The 21763-nt window shown below is 39.0% G+C and overlaps 1 protein-coding gene across 1 annotated transcript in view; it reads right to left on the reverse strand.

Moving 5' to 3' along the window:
- LAMA3 (laminin subunit alpha 3) overlaps positions 1-21763 on the reverse strand; it is a 272254-nt gene that overhangs the window by 226692 nt on the left and 23799 nt on the right. The window contains exons 3-4 of the mRNA XM_063451472.1: positions 11257-11374; positions 4223-4341 (exon numbers count right to left, since the gene is read on the reverse strand). Coding sequence (XP_063307542.1) covers positions 4223-4341; positions 11257-11374 — 237 coding nt within the window. The remainder of the gene's footprint in view (positions 1-4222; positions 4342-11256; positions 11375-21763) is intronic.

Below are 21763 nucleotides of genomic sequence, written 5' to 3' on the forward strand. Positions count from 1 at the left end.
CCCAGTGCTGGCAGTGTGCTTGCTCTGAAGGTTGCTTGTCTGTCTGGGAAGGGGTGCACCTTGAGGTGGTGAGTGGTGCGCTGTGTCGCACAGGAGAAGCGTGGATGCAGCTGCAGCTACTGTGGATGCCTCTAAGAGGGATAGGGTGGGCCTCAGGAGACTGATGGTGCTTTCCACAGGCACAAAGGAGTTTTTCCACCAAATATATATGCTGCAAACATCACCTTGTTTAGCCCAGTGTAGTGAGCCAACACATCCCTGGAGCAGGTTACTGTGGTGGTCAGATGGCGCTGGATGGCTTCCTCTGTGTGCAAGTTCCATCCTGTGGGTAGTTCGCACATGTGGCTGGCGTGCAGCGGCCATCTTGGGAGGATGCTGCCGGTGAGTGATTCCCAGCAGGGTGATTGTTTTCCGCCCAGCTTGGCGTAATAGTAGTTGCTTATGTAGACCGGGATGACCCCCCCGGTCCAGAGGGGGGGGGGGAGGCCGGACACCAACCGGAGACCCACGAGAGCGGCCGTCTCTTCCCGGCTCAAGCTCCAGCACGCCTCGGGCCTTTGTCGGGTTACTGTAGGTGCCAGACAGGATCTTGAGGGGTATCTCCTCATACCCCAGGATCTGGGGCTCAGTTTAGTCTCCGTTACCGGTCTCTAGAAAGATTCCGCCTCCAGTTTGCGCCGATTTTTCATCCCCAAAGCGGGAGCTCAGACAGAGCACGTCTGATCCCGTTGGCGGTCCGGCCCCGCCCCCATTAAAACTTTTTTTTAACTTAATTGTTTTACTTTTTAAAACTTATTTTAAAACTTTTTTTAACGTGAACCCCTAGTTAGCCTAACACTAAATCCCCCAATTCCCCACTAACTTCCACCCTCCCCAGCTAGCTAAATTTATCATTTTAAAATATTTAAATTAATTAATAAAATAAATTTAACCCCTGAGGGTTAAAAAAAAAAAGAATTAACCCTCAGGGGTTAAAAAAAAAGAATCAGATCATAGTAAAATGTAATCCCTGCCAATTGATCACTGTAGTCAGTGATCAATTGGCAGGAAAAGGGTTAATTTTTTATTAAACTGGGTAAAGGGGGGTGGGATTTTAATTTAACTTTATTTATTTTTTACAGGGGGCAGGATCAGTGAAGATTCGTCTCCCTGCACTTCACAGTGAACCCGGAAGTGCAGGGAGGCGGAAGGTGAGTATACACAGCACATGTGCTCGCTCTGACATGCTGTCAGAGCAGGCACATGTGCTGGGACAGCGCAAGTCGGTGCTCCCGGTCTGCCTCTAATACGCGATTGCGGCGATCTGGGGTTAATTTTAACGGGTGACGGACAAGGTCCGTCACTCGTCATTAAGGGTTTCCCCTGAGTGACGGACCTCGTCCGTCACTCGTCGTTAAGGGGTTAAGTTTCGATTCCAATATTGTTAAATGGGTAAGGCAGTGGCTGAGTGACAGGCAACAGAGGGTTGTAGTCAATGGAGTATATTCGAAGCATGGGCTTGTCACCAGTGGGGTATCTCAGGGATCTGTACTTGGACCCATTCTCTTTAATGTTTTTATTAGTGATATTGCAGAAGGCCTTGATGGTAAGGTATGTCTTTTTGCTGATGATACTAAGATATGTAACAGGGTTGATGTTCCAGGAGGGATAAGCCAAATGGCAAATGATTTAGGTAAACTAGAAAAATGGTCAGAGTTGAGGCAACTGACATTTAATGTGGATAAGTGCAAGATAATGCATCTTGGACGTAAAAACCCAAGGGCAGAGTACAGAATATTTGATAGAGTCTTAACCGCAACATCTGAGGAAAGGGTGATTATTTCTGATTACTTAAAGGTAGGCAGACAATGTAATAGAGCAGCAGGAAATGCTAGCAGAATGCTTGGTTGTATAGGGAGAGGTATTAGCAGTAGAAAGAGGGAAGTGCTCATGCCATTGTACAGAACACTGGTGAGACCTCACTTGGAGTATTGTACGCAGTACTGGAGACCGTATCTCCAGAAGGATATTGATACTTTAGAGAGAGTTCAGAGAAGGGCTATTAAACTGGTTCATGGATTGCAGGATAAAACTTACAAGGAAAGGTTAAAGGAACTTAACATGTATAGCGTGGAGGAAAGACGAGACAGGGGGGATATGATAGAAACATTTAAATACATAAAGGGAATCAACACAGTAAAGGAGGAGACTATATTTAAAAGAAGAAAAACTACCACAACAAAAGGACATAGTCTTAAATTAGAAGGGCAAAGGTTTAAAAATAATAATTACATTCATAATTTAAAATACTAGAAAGAAAAAGACAGAAGAAGACTGTGAAAGTTGCCATTCTGACAGTGGTGGAAAAATGTCACACAAAAAAGTCCACTCTTGCACCTTTTTTTTTTTTTTTTAATGCATTGAGAATATCACATTTTCAAAAATAAAAATATATCAAAATATAACAGGAAAATACAGGAACAGTGGAGATATAGTAGGGAACATTTTGGAGCATACAATGGAAGAAACTGGTGCAAGAAAGGAAAAGCGTCATAAAAACAGCCTTTAATTGACCACAACACATTTTACATATAACCCCAAATGTCAATGTGCTCTGGCCGTGCAAGGATTAAATGGATGTTAACTGCGGAATCTATAGTATGCATTTAAAATAAAATAGTGCTTCAGATGAAAAGGTGTAACACATGTTTTAGGTGATTTTCAATGTTATCTTCAGTTGTGTAGTAGTGTAGTAGAAAAGTGCAAATGTCTTTTTCAATCTAAATCCAGTTCTAATCTTACAAGGTTTGTACCAGTTACTGGCAACATCGTCCAGTTCAACAATCAACAACACTGACACTGGTAATGTGAAATTGTAACTTTCACAGTAACACTACGGCAAATGACGGGTGATGCTACAAACATACGACGGACCCTTGAAAATTGTCTGCCCAAAAATGGATTGCCATATAACTGTGGGACAGCATAAGTAACCTGACAGCACCATAACCATTACAAAGGACTATAGTGGTTATGGTGTTTAGAATGCTCCTTTAACCCCTTAAGGACCAAACCTCTGGAATAAAAGGGAATCATGACATGTCACACATGTCATGTGTCATTAAGGGGTTAAGCTGGATGTAAATGGCAGATGAAATAAATGAAATGCATGTTTTCAGTTTTACTTTTTTTTTTCAGGCAGTACATATGATTATTAACAGTTTCCTTCTCTAGTGTGAGTTGCACCGGGGAAAAAAAAAACCTTATTATAAATAAATTTGTTCCACAATTTTTTAATTTCATTTTTTGTTTTTCTTTTCAAGATTTGTTGCACTTATGTTTCTGTGATGGCTGTTCATTAAATCATGAATTGTTAATTTTAGGTCATGATAGTCGAACTGGACAAATTTTCCCAGCCGGCCATGCTTTCCGTTTGGCTGAATTTGCCTAAAATTAAAAATTCATTTTCAATTCATAATAATACACACTGTAGTGATTGACCGGATACATGTTCAATTTGGACCTCCCAAGAAAGATACAATAGTTATCTAAAAGAGTATGCCAAACTAGTGAGTGTGTAAATAACCCATTTCAATGTTAGTTTAATACTGAAAAACAACTTTTAATCATTAATAAAGCCATAGAACTGCTCCTGTGACTTCACAGTGATTGCACTGTGAGCTCATAGCTGGGGAGGGGAAAATCTCTCAACTTTCATTCCCATGCAAAATAGTTGGGGAGAATCTGTCCCTCATCTCCCGACGTTCTACACCCATGGTGCTTTCAGATCAACTTGATATGTAATTCATTGCGTAAGAACCCTTTAGACTTTTGATCAACATAAAAAAAACACAGTTCGAATTATGACATCACACACATGTCACAGCCAGTGAATTACTTCACAAAAAATATAAATGTAACTGCATAGGCAGCTGGACTTGGAAGAAGTAGCTATTTACAGTTACATGTGACCTGAGAAAGACAATTACATAAGCAGCTAAGAGATTGTAATTTAGGGAATTAACACAATTATAATGATAATATTAGTTTACAGCATGCAAGGTAGGTGTGTTTAAACATTGTGTTACCTCATGCTTGTCTTCATAAGTTAGGCTGTTTCTTAGGTCTGGAAGCCCGTGCACATTTTATTTTCTCCCTCAATATCCAAATAAACTCTGGTAGTTGCCTATCTCATTACCTGTACAGATTTATACAAACACACGATCACAAAAGTTTTACTTACCTCACCATTTTCAAGGGGAACAATTCGAGAGTACTCTGTAGTGCAAATGACATCATCATCCTTAGTAATGGGCTGTTTGACCTCCTTTCCAAACTGGTTGAAACAGTCAGATTTAGAATCTAGGGGGCAAGCAAAGAGTCGGCATCAGGTATTATGAGAAAAAGAACAGTATTATTATGATGAACCATTGGATATTATTTGTAACGTGTCCTTCATGTTCTAATCATGACCTCCATTTAATATTTGGTCTAAACTTTATTAATGATTTAATATTTTAAAATATGTATTATTTGAATGTTTTATAATTTTATTATATCATTATATACTTTTTTATATTTTAATATTTTGAAATATTAAATATTTTGTTTATCCCAAAAACTTTAAAACATTTAAAAAAAAACTTATAAAAAAATATGAAATCGAAGTCTATATCTGAAAACATCATAGTTCACCTCGACCACGTTTGTCTCTTTCTTCCACCTTTTGAGAGTAGAAAAGGTCTAAAATTGGAAGAGGATGAACCCATTGGTGAGTGCAGAAAATCTATGATGGAACGGGATGTTAAATTTGCACCGGAAGCTCTGGGTTTGACAGCTAACTACTAGTTCTCTCTGGAATAGTAACTGGTACTATTGGTGGCTACAACATGAGTTTATATATCCTAATCAATACATTGTCACCCACACTTATTACTGTTATTATATATTTGAAATAATTAATCAACCTATGTGTCAAAGTGTTTTGTACCTAAAGTGGTACACAGTTCAATAGATATAACAGTTACCAAAAATGCTGTGGCTAATTACATGAGCAATAAGATAAGAAAATGGATCAACAAAAAAAAGGGAATCTACAGATATAAAAAATACAAAAATAGGGGGGGCGGGGCCGGACCACCGACGGGATCAGACACGCTTTGTCTGAGCTCCCGCTTTGAGGCCCAAAAACGGCGCAAACCGGGGGCAAAATCTCCCTAGCCACCCGCGACAACTATCACCCTGATCCCCAGATCCTGGGGTTCGAGGGGATACACTTCAAGATGCCCTCCGTGGCCCGACGAAGACCCAAGGCGTGAGGAGCTTGAGCCGGGATGAGACGGCCGCTCTCCCGGGTCTCCGGCCGGTGGCCGGCGTCCCCCCCCCCCCTCTGGACCGGGGGGGTCATCCCGGTCTGCATATACCCGCAGCAACTCCTGCCATGTTACGACACGCGGGGCCGAAACTACCACCCTGCTGAAGAAAACCCACCGGCGGTATTCCCCAAAATGGCCGCCGCACGCCAGCAACATGTGCGAGCTAGAGCGATCAAAGCTGACTGAGGGGGGCCCCCACTGTGGAGACTGCTCAGGCGGTGCGGTACAACGACAGGAAAGTTGGTGCAAAGGCATTCGCTGACACTGACCAAAACTGGATTCCCTGTAACCACTCGGCATTACTGGCCTCCACATGTGCTCCTCACAAGATGGCGGATCATCGTGCAGGAGCACCACAAGACACCCAGACACAGTACAGCCTCATGATCTTACGAAAGGTGTATACCTGCATGAAACATGCCCACTGTAGAGCGACCAACGACCTCCCCATAGACTGGGCATTGAATGAAGGGGCATGAAGACCCGGACGGCTTTCAGGCACGTTCCAGTGATGGCGCTGGCAGACCCTGTTTAACCTGGTGGACACCTGATATGATCCAGCTTACATAGACTTAAGTTTATATTTTCTCTTTTGTCCCTTGCATGCCTCTACCATACCTTAGCCTATGGGTCTAACGCATGATCACATTCTCTCCCCAACAACCAGAGCAACAAATATCCAAGTTTTAAATGCCATGCACCATATCTTGAGCAATGTGTTTTTATTATGTTTTTGACTAATAATCAATAGGTAAATGCTGATCTGTTTGCATGTCACCTTGCTAGAGGGTACAAAGAGAGCCTCATGCAACAGACCCTTAAGCGTAACTGCCTCTGCCGCGTACTTGACCTAGTAAATCTGGCGCAAACTGCTGACCCTACATAGCCTGTTATACACATGTTGTACAAAACAAGAAATGCTGACACCTCATTTTACTTAATACTACATTTACTTCTCTTATTTTTTGTTTTTCATGCGCTACGAAGGCATACATTTAAAAGACCTGCCTGCTCCATATCTTAAGCGCAATCAGCATTGTTCCATGCATGTCTAGCTTAGCCTGTTAAAACATGAAAACGATGTTTAATAGTTTGATTCTCTCATTTATTATAAAAAATGTGCTGTCTAAACTGTCACGATGTGAAATGTTAAGGAAACGCGTGTGGATGCTGTCGTGGCGCTACACGTATATTGTCAATCTATGCACAAAACAAAATAAAGAATTAAAAAAAAAAAAAAAAAAATACAAAAATAGTGGTATTATATTAACACCAAATAATGGAGAGAGAAAAAAAATTAACCTAGTGTATAATGTATAAAACCATGAAAACTTAGATTGCACTTGAAAACATATAAGTAAAAAGAGCGTGTCACCATATATATATATGGTATAAACAGGTGTTTATACCAGGAGGGAGTGTACCATATATATGGTATAAACAGATGTTCCCAAGTGTTTCAAACAATCCAGGTACACAAAATAAGTAAAACAAAATACAAACAGTTTAAAATAAGTCAAACTACAAATCCGTCCCAGTGCGTTTTGTCTGCGCAGACTTCTTTGGGGGGGGGGAGGAGGGGGAGGGGGTGGTGGATGAGGGTGGAGAGTACCATATATATGGTGACAAACTCTTTTTTACATATTTTTTGTGTTTTTTTTTTCTCTCCATTTTTGAGTAACTAATTTTGTCAGTGCAATCCGAAGATAGAATTATTTGGTGTTAATATAGTCACACACACTCTACATGTATTTTTTTAGTATTGTTTTTTTTATCTGTAGATTCCCTTTGTTTTGTTGACGTATGTAGAAGATTGGGAGGAATCTTCAGGTCTCTTCAGAATTTCCGTGTATAGGTGGGTAATTGCTCTGCTCACTTCACTCCACCAGTGTGTTAATATAAGGTGTTGGATATTTATATATGTTTAAGAAAGTTGTCAAGATGATCATAAGTAGTGCAGTATAAAAAGGCAGATGTATAAAAAGGAAGTTGTGGTCAGAGTACAACAGGTCAGCTGCCATTACTATCCATCCATCAATGCACGTATAACACCCAATATTTAGGAAATGATTGCACAGAAACAAAACTAAAGATTATTTAGCCCAAAGTGTTTAGCACAAAATGTTTCTCTGATATCTCCAATTTAAGTTTTCACATGTGACTACAGACTTATAACCACTACATGTAAAATCTGGTTTAAGCAATGTAATTGCGTTTGATCAGAATGTGATTTGTTTTGTTCTATTTAAGTCACATGCCAATTAAAGGCATTGAATCCGGTTAATTAGACAACAACTACCAAATCAATCAATCAATCAGAATTAGTAATTCTTCAAGGTTAGTACACTGATTTTCCTTAAGTGAAATCTACTTCTGTATTTATAGACAATCAGACAGTTTCTCTAAATGGAAGACATAGACAGACTGCTTCAGATATTCAGCTGAAGCTCTAAGTAGTTCTCTGGCCGCCCAGCAAGCCCTTCCTCATTCGGTGGTGGGAGAGATGAATGACCCCAGGTGGCAGCTGTGTCAGGTACCGGAGAACCAACTTCAGGGTTAAACTGTTGCAAAATGATTCAACCCTTGAAAGCAACATGGCATCCAGACTTTCCTGCATCACACTGTCAATGAGTTAATGTTGTTATGGGGTGAAGGCGTTCCATTAACATATATGTATTTGCAAGGTGTGAGGCAAAGTTTTCCTATGGGAAAGGCCTTGTGCTCTTGTAGCACTTGATGTACATGCTCATTAGGTTTCCCCATCTGATGACGTTGTTAGAGGCAGACAGCGACCCAGCACCAAGAGATATCTGCGCTGGAATAGGGTAAGTGAATATAGAATTATCTAACTCTTTATAATGTAAGGAGGGGGGTCTGTGGAGGCTAAGAAATATGTTAGTGTGGTGAATACATATTTGTATTCCCAACACTAAAGTGTTCATTAAAGCCCAGACACTCTAAGGTCCGGTAAACATATCTCACTTTTTCTATCTCTTCATTCTAGCTATTGTTTCCCTATTCTATGTGTGTAGGGGTTACCCCATCCTGACAGCTTTAACCTGCAGCCAAGTGCCTCCATCTTAGCTTCATGTCAATCATCGTTATGTACTTGGCTGTTTGCACCTTCCAGTTAGGGTGAAAAAAAAGCATACAGTGAAGAGGAAACATTACACAATGTTTCTATTTTTCCTTTTTATTAGCCGTGTTTGCCCTGGTTTTGTCTTTTCTGAACTGGATTATGATGCCATTTCGTAAATCATTAAAGGCACACTTCACTGCCTAAATAAAGTTAGTAAATATACTGCTAATTATGCATTTTTTTTCATTGGGAATACATCTAAACCAGCTTGCAAAATTCCAGATCTCTAGCTTGCAGTCCTTGCAAGCCCTCCCCTTCTAACCCAGCCCAGACTTTCTGTGGCTGTCCAATCACAGACTTCCAAATGCAGCTCAATGAGAAACCTTTGCAAGGCAGGTGCACTGAGCTGCCTCTTGGGTTTAGTTCCACTGAGATAATCAAACCAGGAAGTAACAGAACTGGTTTTCTGATTGACAGCCTGGGGATGTAACAAGGTAAATTTATAAAAGTGCCAATTTCTATTGAAATCTAGCAATCTGCAAATATAAAAAAGACACAGTCTTCACACATAAAGTCCTTAAGATGTGAGAAGTATCCATTTAAAAGAAAACAGCACATTTAACTTGTTTTAAAAAAGGTTAAAACAAGTTATAACGTATTTTCAATGTGTAAAGTTCAGAGAAGTGACAGTTCCTCTTTAAAATAAATAGGATTTATAAAACAGTTATTGCTTGTACTGGGAAACATAAGGAAGTTTTGAATCACTGTTATCAGGCTGGTAAAGTGTATCTTTTGTTCTTATCCAAACCACAGGATACATATTTTTATCATTAACACAATGGGCACTGTGACTGAAATATTACTGTTTAGCAAAACAAAGTAAAATAAAATCACATGAGATGGGCTGAAGGTTTGTATTCCAAGTATCATAAAGAGACCAATCAAAATCAGGAAGGGTATGTCAGTAACCATGTACAGCAAGTATAATAAAGAGACCAATCAAAATCAGGAAGGGTATGCCAGTAACCATGTACAGTCATGCCAAGAAATTCCATCTAGATAACTGTAGAACGTTCCCTGAGATACACACGTATATATAGAGAGTCAATAAATCTATTATTTTACCATACATTGTATTTTTTTGTGAAATTGTATCCAATTGTAACTATGCAATGTTTTGTGGAACCGCGCCTAATTTGAAAACGCGAGAAATCTCAGTGTATCCTTCCTGGTAAAATATTTTATAAAAAAATAAATAATATATAATTCTAGCTGTTTTATTAACGACCACTAATTAAATTGTCTAATTTGTTTTACAGATTCAGAAATCAAAATATTATATTACATTATCATCTTTCTAACCACATACTATAATTTCTACTATATAAGGACTCTGTATAAACATATAACAAATTGGCTTCATAGAGGAGGAAAGAGTTGCTAGATCGTCACTGCAACAGATATAACATAAATCCAATAAAAACACTTTTAATATTTTCTGCCAGACATGCTTACTTCAAAAAGGAAACATTAAAGGATCACTATAGTGTCAGGAAAACAAAGTGGTTTTCCTGACACTATAGAGCCCTGAGGGTGCCCTCCACCCTCAGGGTCCCCCTCCCGTGGCGCTGAAGGGGTTAAAACCCCTTCAGTTATTTACTTTAATCCAGCGCCGGGCTCCCTCGGCGCTGGTGACCTCTCCTCCCCCGCCGACGTCAGCTCCCTCTTCCGACGTCAGCGGAGCCGAATGTGCATGCGCGGTAAGTTCCGCACGCGCATTCAAAGTGTCCATTGGAAAGCATTTCTCAAAGCTTTCTAATGGACTCTCTGCACCCAGACCACTTCATTGAGCTGAAGTGGTCTGGGTGACTATAGTGTCCCTTTAACCCCATGGCACACAGTACTGTGGGGGTTAAATTAATTACTATAAGTTATGTAAATTAAAACAGTAAATGTCCCTCTGACTTATAAAAGTGAATATATAGCTGTTATGTTTAATTAGCTAATTTATCTTCTGTGAAAACATTTGCAACAATATCCTAAAAGTTATTTTTCATGATAGTTACATTTAAAGGAACACTATAGTCACCTAAATTACTTTAGCTAAATGAAGCAGTTTTAGTGTATATATCATTCCCCTGCAATTTCACTGCTCAATTCACTGTCATTTAGGAGTTAAATCACTTTGTTTCTGTTTATGCAGCCCTAGCCGACACATCCCCTGGGTATGATTGATAGAGCCTGCATGAAAAAAAAAACTGGTTTCACTTTCAAACAGATGTAATTTACCTTAAATAATTGTATCTCAATATCTAAATTGAACTTTATTCACATACAGGATGCTCTTGCAGGGTCTAGCAAGCTATTAACATTGCAGGGGATAAGAAAATCTAAATTAAACAGAACTTGCAATAAAGAAAGCCTAAATAGGGCTCTCTTTACAGGAAGTGTTTATGGAAGGCTGTGCAAGTCACAGGCAGGGAGGTGTGACTAGGGTTCATAAACAAAGGGATTTAACTCCTAAATGGCAAAGGATTGAGCAGTGAGGCTGCAGGGGCATGTTCTATACACCAAAACTGCTTCATTAAGCTAAAGTTGTTCAGGTGACTATAGTGTCCCTTTAAATATACTGTTCTTGACAGGTCTTTCTGTTATCAGTAGTTGATTTTACAAGTCGGCTTTGTTGCTTCTTTGTTTACTTATAGAGACTTATAATTATGTTTTACTCCCCTCCCCAATAGATGCAAAAACTAATACAATTAATCTAAAAAAAGTATTTAGATTTCATAAACCGATTTCTCACAAAAGAAAACAAATACTTACGAGCAAAATATTGCCAAGGTATATAGGTCCTTCCAAAGTCAACCGATCGCTCTAGCACCCAAAGATCAGGCCGTGGTGAATTGGCAAATTTGATGAGGACGTAGGCAACATGGAAAAGCTATTGACAAAGTAGAAAATTGCAATCATTAGGAAGAAGGCAAAATTATTAAAATAATTTCCAACAGGCTTCTGAATTGGCTTATTTTTAATCATTCATTTGACTGTGCAATACAAACATTTAACACACCCAGATCCAGTCAAATAGCGTGTGTGTTATTTTTATTTGTAATCCAGCAACCTATTGTACAAGTTCTGGTCTTTTGATTTTTGATAATCTCCTTACTCTTTTGTCTACAGTTCTACGCTGTACACCACTTAATCTAAAGTGCGTGACAAGGGTTAATAAACACTCATGTTCTAGTTGTCAAGCTTAAAATTGTCTCTCCATGGTAAATCACCTCCTGCAATATGTTCTTTGGTAATGGACAGGGCAACAACAGCCCCCCTATCCCCAAATGAGTTGAACAGAAGACAATTTTTATGGGTACACACTAGTCATTGCAGCAACCGGTAGACTCTATATTTGTGGTTTCTACAGCTATACAATGGCATAGAAGCAAACGCTAAGGAAAACGTTAACAGAAAAAAAGGTTAACATTTTTTAAAAGGAAAATTTCAAACGATTTGCCCATTTATATTTATTAATAGCGAAAATATAGCACACGAACACAGATAAAAGTGTTTCAAGCTAAACAGTAAGAGGGAGTAAGAAAAGATGAAAAATAGGTCAAATATGGTGAGAGAAATAGCTCTAGCACTGGAAGGAGGGTCACCAATCCTCTAAATATACATAAAAAGAAAAATACCACTTCATGAAGTGAATAATCCAGCATCTACAATAAACCCACATATTTAGATGCTGGATTATTCTAAATATATATATATAAAATACAAAACTAAAATGAAGTCCACATATAAATAATAAGTACACAATATGGCACAATCAAATGTGTAAAGTCTGGTGTGTAAAAATACAAAACAAAAACAACAGGCACTCTCACTCTGGTTTCCTGGTTCGGAGACAAGAGAAAGAAGGTGGTGGTGGGCCTTAAGGGTTTAATATGAAAGAATGCAGCTTGTCGTTTGACACCACTCCTAACGCTAAATTTCCACTCACCAATGGCTAGTGGGCAAATGGAAACTGTATGCCCTGGTGTGACCTTGCCGGCACTTACTGTACTTAGATGCCTGATCAGCCTTCCGGTATTTGCTTGATTTTGGGGTTCTGCTTTTTGTTCTGGTTTTGCAAGGGCATGCACTAACTCCTGCAGCTAGGCATGCCCTCCTTAGTCAGACACACCTCCAGGAACCTGAGAAACACCACATGATGATACAGAAGTTATCCTACTCTACCCAATGAAGTAAAAGCAGGAAATAATGCTTTTAATGTCATAGATTAAGTGTGTGTAGAACACTGTGACTAAGGCGTCACGCCTGAAACGTTGAATCCCATTTTTGTCCTCTTGAGTCAAAATAAATACTATGTTTGCTTTCACCCTATTTTGTGACTTATATTTTTGAGTTGTTCCAGGTGGACCCCCTCCCACAAAACACCAATACTTGTGTGCAGCAGTCCATCTATTTTGTACATTGTTCCTTTATTTTCCAGTCTGTTTAATTTAGAATTTCTTATCTCCTGCTCTATTAATAGTTTATTTGAGCCTTTAGGAGTCTCCTATGTGTGATTAAAGTTCAATTTACAGAGGATGAGATAAAAACTTCTTCACATCCAATAGAAAGTGGAACCATTTTTTTCCGCAGGCTGTGTGAGTCACAGCAAGGTGAGGTGTAGCTAGGGCTGCATAAACGGGAAAAAAAAGTGATTAAACACCTAAACGGCAGAGAATTGAGCAGTGACACTGCACGGACATTATCTATACACTGAAAGTTTTTTGACAAAAAGTTTGACAAATGTAGCTCTTCCATTTTGTTAAGAGTAGGAAAAATACTAAGACAAAGTAGTTCCTATCTTTGTTTAACAATATCTTGTGATTGTTTTAGAATTTCAGGAAATGTTGTCAGGAAGGGGTTACTCCAACACATAGAGAATAGGGAAAGAGTAGCTGGAATGAAGTGATAGAAAGAGCGAGATTTGTATGATATGTATGGCAGGGCTTAACGTGTGACGTAGATAGGTGAAAACACAGAATAGGTACCGTATGTAAGCCAAAGTCAAGGATTCCAGAGGTACTCAAAAACGATAAAATAAGCCAGGTTCAAGGATACAGAATAGAAGTATGGTCAATACAAAGCAGGGTAAATAACAAAAAACACCAAATAATCAGAATGCATGAAAGAGGATAGTTTTTATAGGGATATCTCCAATGCTATTGGTCCGCATGGTCACTCTGCACCAAATCACACAAAGGAGTGTGACCTAAAAAAGGTAGATGATGTGTCTCACTAATATGACCTATTAATATTTTGCTATTAATGAAATTAGATTTACAGGGACCTGTAACCTTGCAAGATGATCAACGTGCAGAACACTGACTGCACGTTAGCAGAAGAAGGCCGCAGGGCCGACGCACAGCGTTAAATGGTGCGGGAACCAGGTCATTAAGGCTGCTGTGTGGCTTCCACTGAAGTCTGCATATGCAATTCAGCAGCCAGAGGTATGACAAATTCCAACAGAGTCAGTGTGAGTATTTTATAGGGATTTTATCATTTTGGAAGGGGGTGGGGGTGACAGTACTTCTTTAATATCTTCGATTCATTCCTATAAACTTTAGCAGATCTGTACTGGCTAAAGATGACGATAACCTAGATCAAACAATCATAGGAGAGACACTGCCTACTTATAGCTCGGTGAGTTTGCTTATGGTTCACACATGCCTCAACAACTCTTTCTGCAATTACATGTATAACCAAGATGTAACAGCACACAGTAACTCAATATGTTCTATGTCTTCAACATTTACGACCGTTGTATGTTTTCACCACAGTACACGTGCTTCTGTTTTAATACTAATTACAGGATTCACAATAATTAGAAAGGATGTTTTTTGGTTTGCACTCAAAGAAAACAACATTTTTCCTTCAATGTAACAAAACGACTTTTAATTGAAACTCAATAGATTATAATGAGTAATTGCATAACACAGCCCTCGGACCTTATGATGCTTTGACATCCAGGGATATTGAGTTTGTAAACTGAGAGGCACACAGCCAAACCCACAAAAACAAACACCCAGTTCAAGATTCCTGTTCTTACTTGAGTTGTTTTTTATAAGAAGACATGCAACAATCACATCGCTCTTATAGTTCAAACTGTCTCTCTCTGCCAGATTATAAGCCATTCATAAGTGCTGAAGAAGCATTTACTGCGTGCTTACAAGGTGAGCTATGGTCAGTGCACATAAAGTTCCCTCTACATTTTCATTGTTAGCTGGCTACAAAACAGAAATACTCTTCAGCAGTTTTCGCCATGGGCACAGTACTGACGCTTGCAGAATTTTCATTAATGTCCATTGCTACGAAATGACAGACATTTACCCTTGGCTGCCCAATGCAAAGCCCAGTGAATATATAGTGAGAGTTCTAATCTACTGAAACATGTATTTTTGTATGTATTATCAATGTATTACTTATTAAGTCATTTTGATCTGTTAAAGAATATGTACTTTATTTTCATGTATTATTTGCATGTATGTCTTCATCCCCAGAAACATAACAGCACAGTTCTCCTATCCCATTGTCTAACTGTGGGCTGGATAGCAGCAGCTAATGTAACCCAACAAGAAGATGAGTTGAGGAATGGACAAGAATCATAGAGTTGGAATAATTGGTCTTCAGCAACAGATTGAGTTAGCTGAAATAGTCGGCCCATGTCATACTTGGAGAAACTATAATTAATTATATATAGGACAAATGGGTTGGCATAAGGGGGGTTTCTCCTGACGGTGTCACACATCGATGTTTGCTATTTAGAGAAGACGTGTAACGTCTGCACTAGCCAATAGAAAGCCACAGAGAGTCATTTTGGCAAATACTTAAAATGGCTGCAAGTCATGTTAAAGTAACTTATATTTAATACTTTGTTAAGTGCTGGTGATTTGTTGGTGTTAATGCTCTGTAAGTGATATTTAAAATCAAATTCAAATCAGATGTTAATATTGTTTTAGATTTATTCAGGAAAAAACATTTAAAATCTGTGATAAAGGGAAGGATAGGGAGGTGGAGTTTTTCCACAGACTAGAGCAGACGCCATATCACACTGCTCTGCAAATATTCACGCAGTTTGATTCAAATATCAACTTGTAGTGATAATGTTTACACCCATAAGCCCAGAGATTTCGACGGATACTCCTCTTGGTGCTGACCAGCCTTTTGCAACTGTGGTGGAGGTTTGAGGCCTTCTGGTCAAATTCTTCACTTAGATACACAAACTGTGGTGCTTGTTCCCCTTCTTAATACTAATTCATATAATTAATAGATTCAGTCAGGCCTATTGAGAAAGATGTGCCTGTAAATTATGTGGGTAGTTTGGATGTCGAAGATATGTTCTCATCCTTCCCAACATTTCCAATGGAAATCTTTGGGGGCGTGGCCAAGTAATGGGGTCCGATGCTGAGTAATTTTAGGAGACTTCCTAATAAAAACTTTTCCAACTAAAATTTAATTTAGAGCAAAAATAATGTATGTTATTTACACAGACTGATTTCTAAACATGGTTTTTGTATTGGATGGAGTTCCTAGAAAAGCTTTGTATCCACTCACCAAAGCCCTGCTGCAAGAGTAGGTCACCTTCGCCACTCTAGATGTGAACAACATATCCCATACTCCTCTTACTTCTGGCAAAGCATCGAGGGAGATGAAGTCTATAACATCTGGAAGGTTGCCGAAGATTGCCTACCCCAGCTAAAGGGGATGCTGGCATGAGTACAGACAGGGGGTATGCCATGCTCCCTACTAATTCAAAAAAACTGAAACTCTCTGGACTCACAACGTACACAACTTCAACTATCTTCATGCAGGCCCTGCAGCCTTCAGCTTCTATCCACAAAAGTGCATCTTTCTCAATAAATGTACAATCACAGCATCGTTGTATGAATGGAAGGGACTGGAGTCAAAGTCAAATCCCGTTGCTAAATCCACTTACACTGGATGCTGCGCTTGGACATCCACACCATGTGTCAAGTCAATGAAATTACAACCAGTTAAAGGAGTTTCAGCCTTGCCAAAGGAGCCATAGCAAATCAGTACAGAAACATTCTGCTAAATCATGTACAAACATATTGAACAGATATGGTCTCAAAAAAAAACAACTGGTCTAAAGGTTACCATATTAAATCTTAAAATAAAACACAAAGAGCAAAGCCAGAACAAAAAAATGATGTAGGTTCAGGAGCTGATGACTCGGATATCAATTTTTTTTACAAAACGCATACAAGACAAATAATAAATAATCATAGAGAAGATCTGAAGTGTAATAATAAAAACATATATAAAACTAGAGTCCACAATGACATACATTGAATTCCACAATAAATCAAAAGTTGTGTGGGAACCAAATGTGTAAATCACTAAGAAGGAAGCAAAGCAATGTCTGTGTTTTATGTTACAAAGTAAGAAAATACTGTATCAAAATTAAAGTAACACTGTAGTCACCAAAACAACCTTAGCTTAATGAAGTAGTTTTTTAGTGTATAGATCATGCCTCTGCAGTCTCACTGTGCAATTCTCTGCCATTAAGGAGTTAAATCACCTTGTTTATGCACCCTATTCACACCTCGCTGCATGTGACTTACACAGCCTTCCTAAACACTTCCTGTAAAGAGTCAACTGATGTTTACACTTCCTTTATTGCTTATTCTGTTTAATTTAGAATTTCTTATCTCCTGCTCTGTTAATGGCTTGCTTGACCCTGCAGGGGCCACCTGTATGTAAGTAAAGTTCCATTTACAGAGCAGGAGATTAAAACTTTTACAGTAAGTTACGTCTGATTTAAAATAAAACCATTTTCTTTTTCATGCAGGCTGCATCAGTCACAGCCAGGGGAGGTGTGGCTAGGGCTGTATAAACAGAAACAAAAGTGATTTAACTCCTAAATGTCAATGAATTGAGCAGGGAAACTTCAGAGGCATGATCTGTACAACTAAACTGCCTTATTCAGCTAAAGTTGTTTTGGTGACTATAGTGTCCCTTTAAAACATAGACTACTAGATTCTTTACTACCTCTAATGAAATAAATGTACAGTATTATAGGTACAGGCATTGGGTTCCAGGAATGAATCACTTTGAACTATATATTAGGTAGTGAATAAAACTCCAAAGCCCAGCCATAATTATGAATCTAGGTGGGAAACGGAGTAAAAAAAACACAATGCTCTCTGTAGAAACACTGAATTTGTTAGACAGATAGAGTATAATATAGTAACCAAATACCAGTGCAGTATGTCCTGCATTGCCAGTGCATACGCTACCAAAGATGATTCACAGCATTTAGTGGAGCAGGTTATGTAAAAAGAAACCCATGGACGATAGTGTGCCTGAACTGTTGCGCCTTTGGTAATAGATATATCAGGGCTGTATCATCACAAACTGTTTGGCAGTGGTACGACAGCCTGTACTGAAAGAGTCCAACTGTGGGAGCAGCAGCGTGTGAGGATGAACCCCCAGTACCACCAGTGCAGCAGGAAGGAGTTGCAGCATCTCGCCAGAGAAAGGACTATCTGGTACAGGGACCGGCCCAAGCCAGAGCTGATAGAGGATATCCGGTTCATCAATGAGAAGCCAAGTCGAATAGAGGCGAGCCGAGGTAAAGGTAACGGAGAGACAGCGAAAGCAAGAACTAGCCAGAGTCAGGTAAACAGTAATCAGTCAGACGGGCAAACAAGACAAGAAAGTGTTAAAGATAAATGCAGCGTCAGATACAAAGCCAAGGTCAATACCAGAATAAACACAATAGATCAAGGAACGCACTAAAGGGTACTGAAAAAGAAACCACGATAGGGCGAAGTGGATAGAGATAGGGAAGTGTAAATATCCTTAACTAACATTTGATTGGCCCACCTCATGAGCCTGAATCTACTTTTTTCTCCTACTGCCCCTTTAAAAACGCGCTTGTGATGCGAGCCGTGCTCCTAGTGCCAGATGGGCCACTCGACCACTCATTGCGGTCAGTGCACACGCCCCGCTCAGAAGGAAAGATTGAGCTGCGCGTGGCTCGTGTGGAAGCAGGACTGCACAAGCGGCTCGAGCTGAAGACCCTGTCCGGCCCCCACATAAGGTAAATATCGGCACAATATTTAACAGATATATTTAGAATAAATAAAATTCAATCTAGAATCTTTTTAATCCTGCAACTGTGTGCCTCCATCTTAGCTATTGATAGATTGTAAGCTAATGTTGGTAGAAGTAAAGAGAATAAAAGTGGCTAAACCAAAACCTTTTAAAGGAAACCATACATAAAGCACATTTAGCACAATGGATCAGATGTGTCACATTTAGCTATAAGAATTACAAGCAGCTAAATGACTCTGAAGAGAGCATAGCTAAAGAACTGCAGGTGGGGGTAACAAGACTGATCTAAGCACAAATTGGCATAGACTACCCAGCAAGCCTGGACAAGCCAACCTTCCTCAAAGACCCTTACCATTCTTAACTAGCATGAATTTCCTTCTCTAAAAAGAGTTATCGATGATAATGTTGCATCCTGCACAAGCCTTTGATAATTTAGTTCCGTTCCGCACTGAATTATTAGAGACCAATGCAGGAAGCAGCACTGGCCTCTATAATTCCCATATATCGGGGACAAGGAAAAAACTGTGGCGGGCCACCCAGTATATAAAAGCCAGACAACAGACGGACCCTAGAAATGAGTTTGTGTAAATAAGCTATATTATTCTAGTTCTAGATTTCATATTAGTTCCATACATTGCTATTTGTAACTCACATAAAATGTTTCAGACAGGTGTAAAAGATATGAAATGTACCCTATGATCTGGGGTGTCTGAAGTCGTACAAGAACAAGCTGGCAGAGATTTGGGAACATGATCATAGCTCCTAGCATTGGTTTTCATAAAATAAAAGGTATTTTCTGCAGTGCTGCCAGATTGTTGAAAAACTGCCGTGTTATTTGCAAGTTACATAATGTTTATTAGCCAGCTTGGCTCACAACAGACTATCTGTCCAACTTGCAGCCAAGTCAGCAGAGGCATCCTATTGAGTGGTGGGATAATAATCACACATATTAAATGGCTGAATGTCTCAGGCAACATATTCATTCTGTAGGGGCTCTCGACACCAGGCTGTCAGTAACCACAATTATTTCCTATTCTTACTGAGAAATCGGTTCCATACAAACACAGTGAGGGACTGTCACCAACAGAATTCCTTCCAAATTTCACACTGAGGAGGACTGCTTCCAGCAGAGGAAAACCAGTAAAGGTGTTCACTAAACAAATGTTCCCCCTGATTTCCAAATTGGAAATGTACTAATGGCAATTTCAGTGTAATTTCATTGATTTAATCAAATGTGCACATTCAATTCTGGACAACCTGGGGTCTGGAAGAAAATCAACAATACAGGTGTGGATGCTACGCCACGTATAGTATTCTCATATTTATCAAACACCGGATATCCACATTATCCACGGATATCTCACAATGTGAACAATGTCTAAAGTTTTGTTTCAGAATGCACTTGAATTGTTCAAGATAATTTTTGCAATTCACGGTTGCATTCGGACTTTGGTGAATATCTTGGTTATTTAATGCCCAATATCAATCTCATTAAAATTTTAAGAGAAACAATATTTTTGGGGGCCAATAGAAATGCCTAATTGTAGCAGAGTTTTATGAGTCAAGCATCTCTTAAAAGTATTAGTCCTGAATAATACATTAGAACCATAGATAGCTGAACCGCATCATTTAGTGACAGATCTAATATGTATAACCTTATCCTTTCCCCTTCTTTAACTATTTATTCAAACCTTTGTTTTTAAAGATGTTTACATCCTTAGCATCCCCCATACCCATATTTTTATATATATTTATATATTGCAGATTCGTATGTGCCTTTTATATGTCTATCCCTGATTGGCTAAATAACATTTTTGGCTCCAATTTTAAATCATTAGACCCCTATATAAACACCCTTTGCCAGGTTATTATTTTTATCCCATTTGAAGAAGCCACATATGGTGAAACACGTAATGGTTGTTTTATTGTGTGTATTTTAGATCAATAAAAGTCTTTTGGTTACTCTGCTGTGCCAATCCTCTTTTTATGGTATTTTATATACACTTTTTTTATCTTTCCTGGCATATTTTTTTATCTTTCCTGGCATTTTACTGTTCCTGTACTCAAAGAAATCCTAGGTGGGGATCATACCACCAACGCTTTATCTATAGAGCAGTGCTTATGCTCTATACTTGTGAGCATAATTTTATCTACTTTTATACAATTGTATTATAATTGAGAGCACTACTCTTGCCTTTTTTTATTCCTTTTTGGAGCCTCGGAAAACCAGACAGTGCTGACGGACGCACCTACTCTACATATCCCACAAGTGGAGATTATACCGCTGTACGCCCTTCACACCAGAGCTGGTCGTAGCGCTTTTAAATGTGAGGTTTTTACCTCTTTCTACTACATTTTATCTTGGATTTTAGACTTATTGCACTATTGGGTGCCTTTGTCTCTCCTTTTGTCTCCATACATATATGAACATCTTGAGATATTCTGACGCACCAATGTCTACTGAAGAGTTCATTTATCTACATTCTATCAAGTATCCCTGACCTTCTATTGCTGCTCTAGTGAGACTTTATATGTAGGACTACTTTATCTTTAATGGCGCAGCCCTACCCCATCTTTTGTGTATTGCTTTCTCGACTCTGAGATAAGCATAGACTGGTGTGCCATATTGATATGAAACATTTAAACACATGCTTTTGCTGTACTTTGCACTAATCCCCCTGACACCATGTAACAAAGCCACTCTTTTGGGCAATAAGGAGGACTACTTCCATTTCATATGTCACGCTATGAAATTGTGAACTTAACACATCTTTATTTCAGTCTATAAATGGAATAACTAACTAACTCTCATAAATTGGTACCTACCTACTAATCCTCTCCTTTATCCCTCATCTTTTCCCCCTCCTTCCTGGTCATGTTTTCTCAAGTCTTAAGGCTATGTTAACAGTCAGAAACCTTCTCAGTCATGTTACTCTATTTATGACCCTTATGAAGATGCACTGCAATGAGAATATATTCCACTATCCCTATGTTGCAATGTCACAAATTCTTTGATTTTCAAATTACAATGTTCGTGTCTAATGTTGTCATTTTTCTGTTGCATTAAAATCAAAAAGAAAATCTTGTATGTACGTAGTGGGGAATCGCGATGCAGCCTAGAACAAAATCTAAACCCCATTAAACCCCCCAATAACGACAGACCACTTAGTATGGATGAAACAGGCCACAGCATTTATTATCA

This window comes from Pelobates fuscus, chromosome 4 (assembly GCF_036172605.1).
Source record: "Pelobates fuscus isolate aPelFus1 chromosome 4, aPelFus1.pri, whole genome shotgun sequence".
NCBI classification, from domain to species: Eukaryota; Metazoa; Chordata; class Amphibia; order Anura; family Pelobatidae; genus Pelobates; species Pelobates fuscus.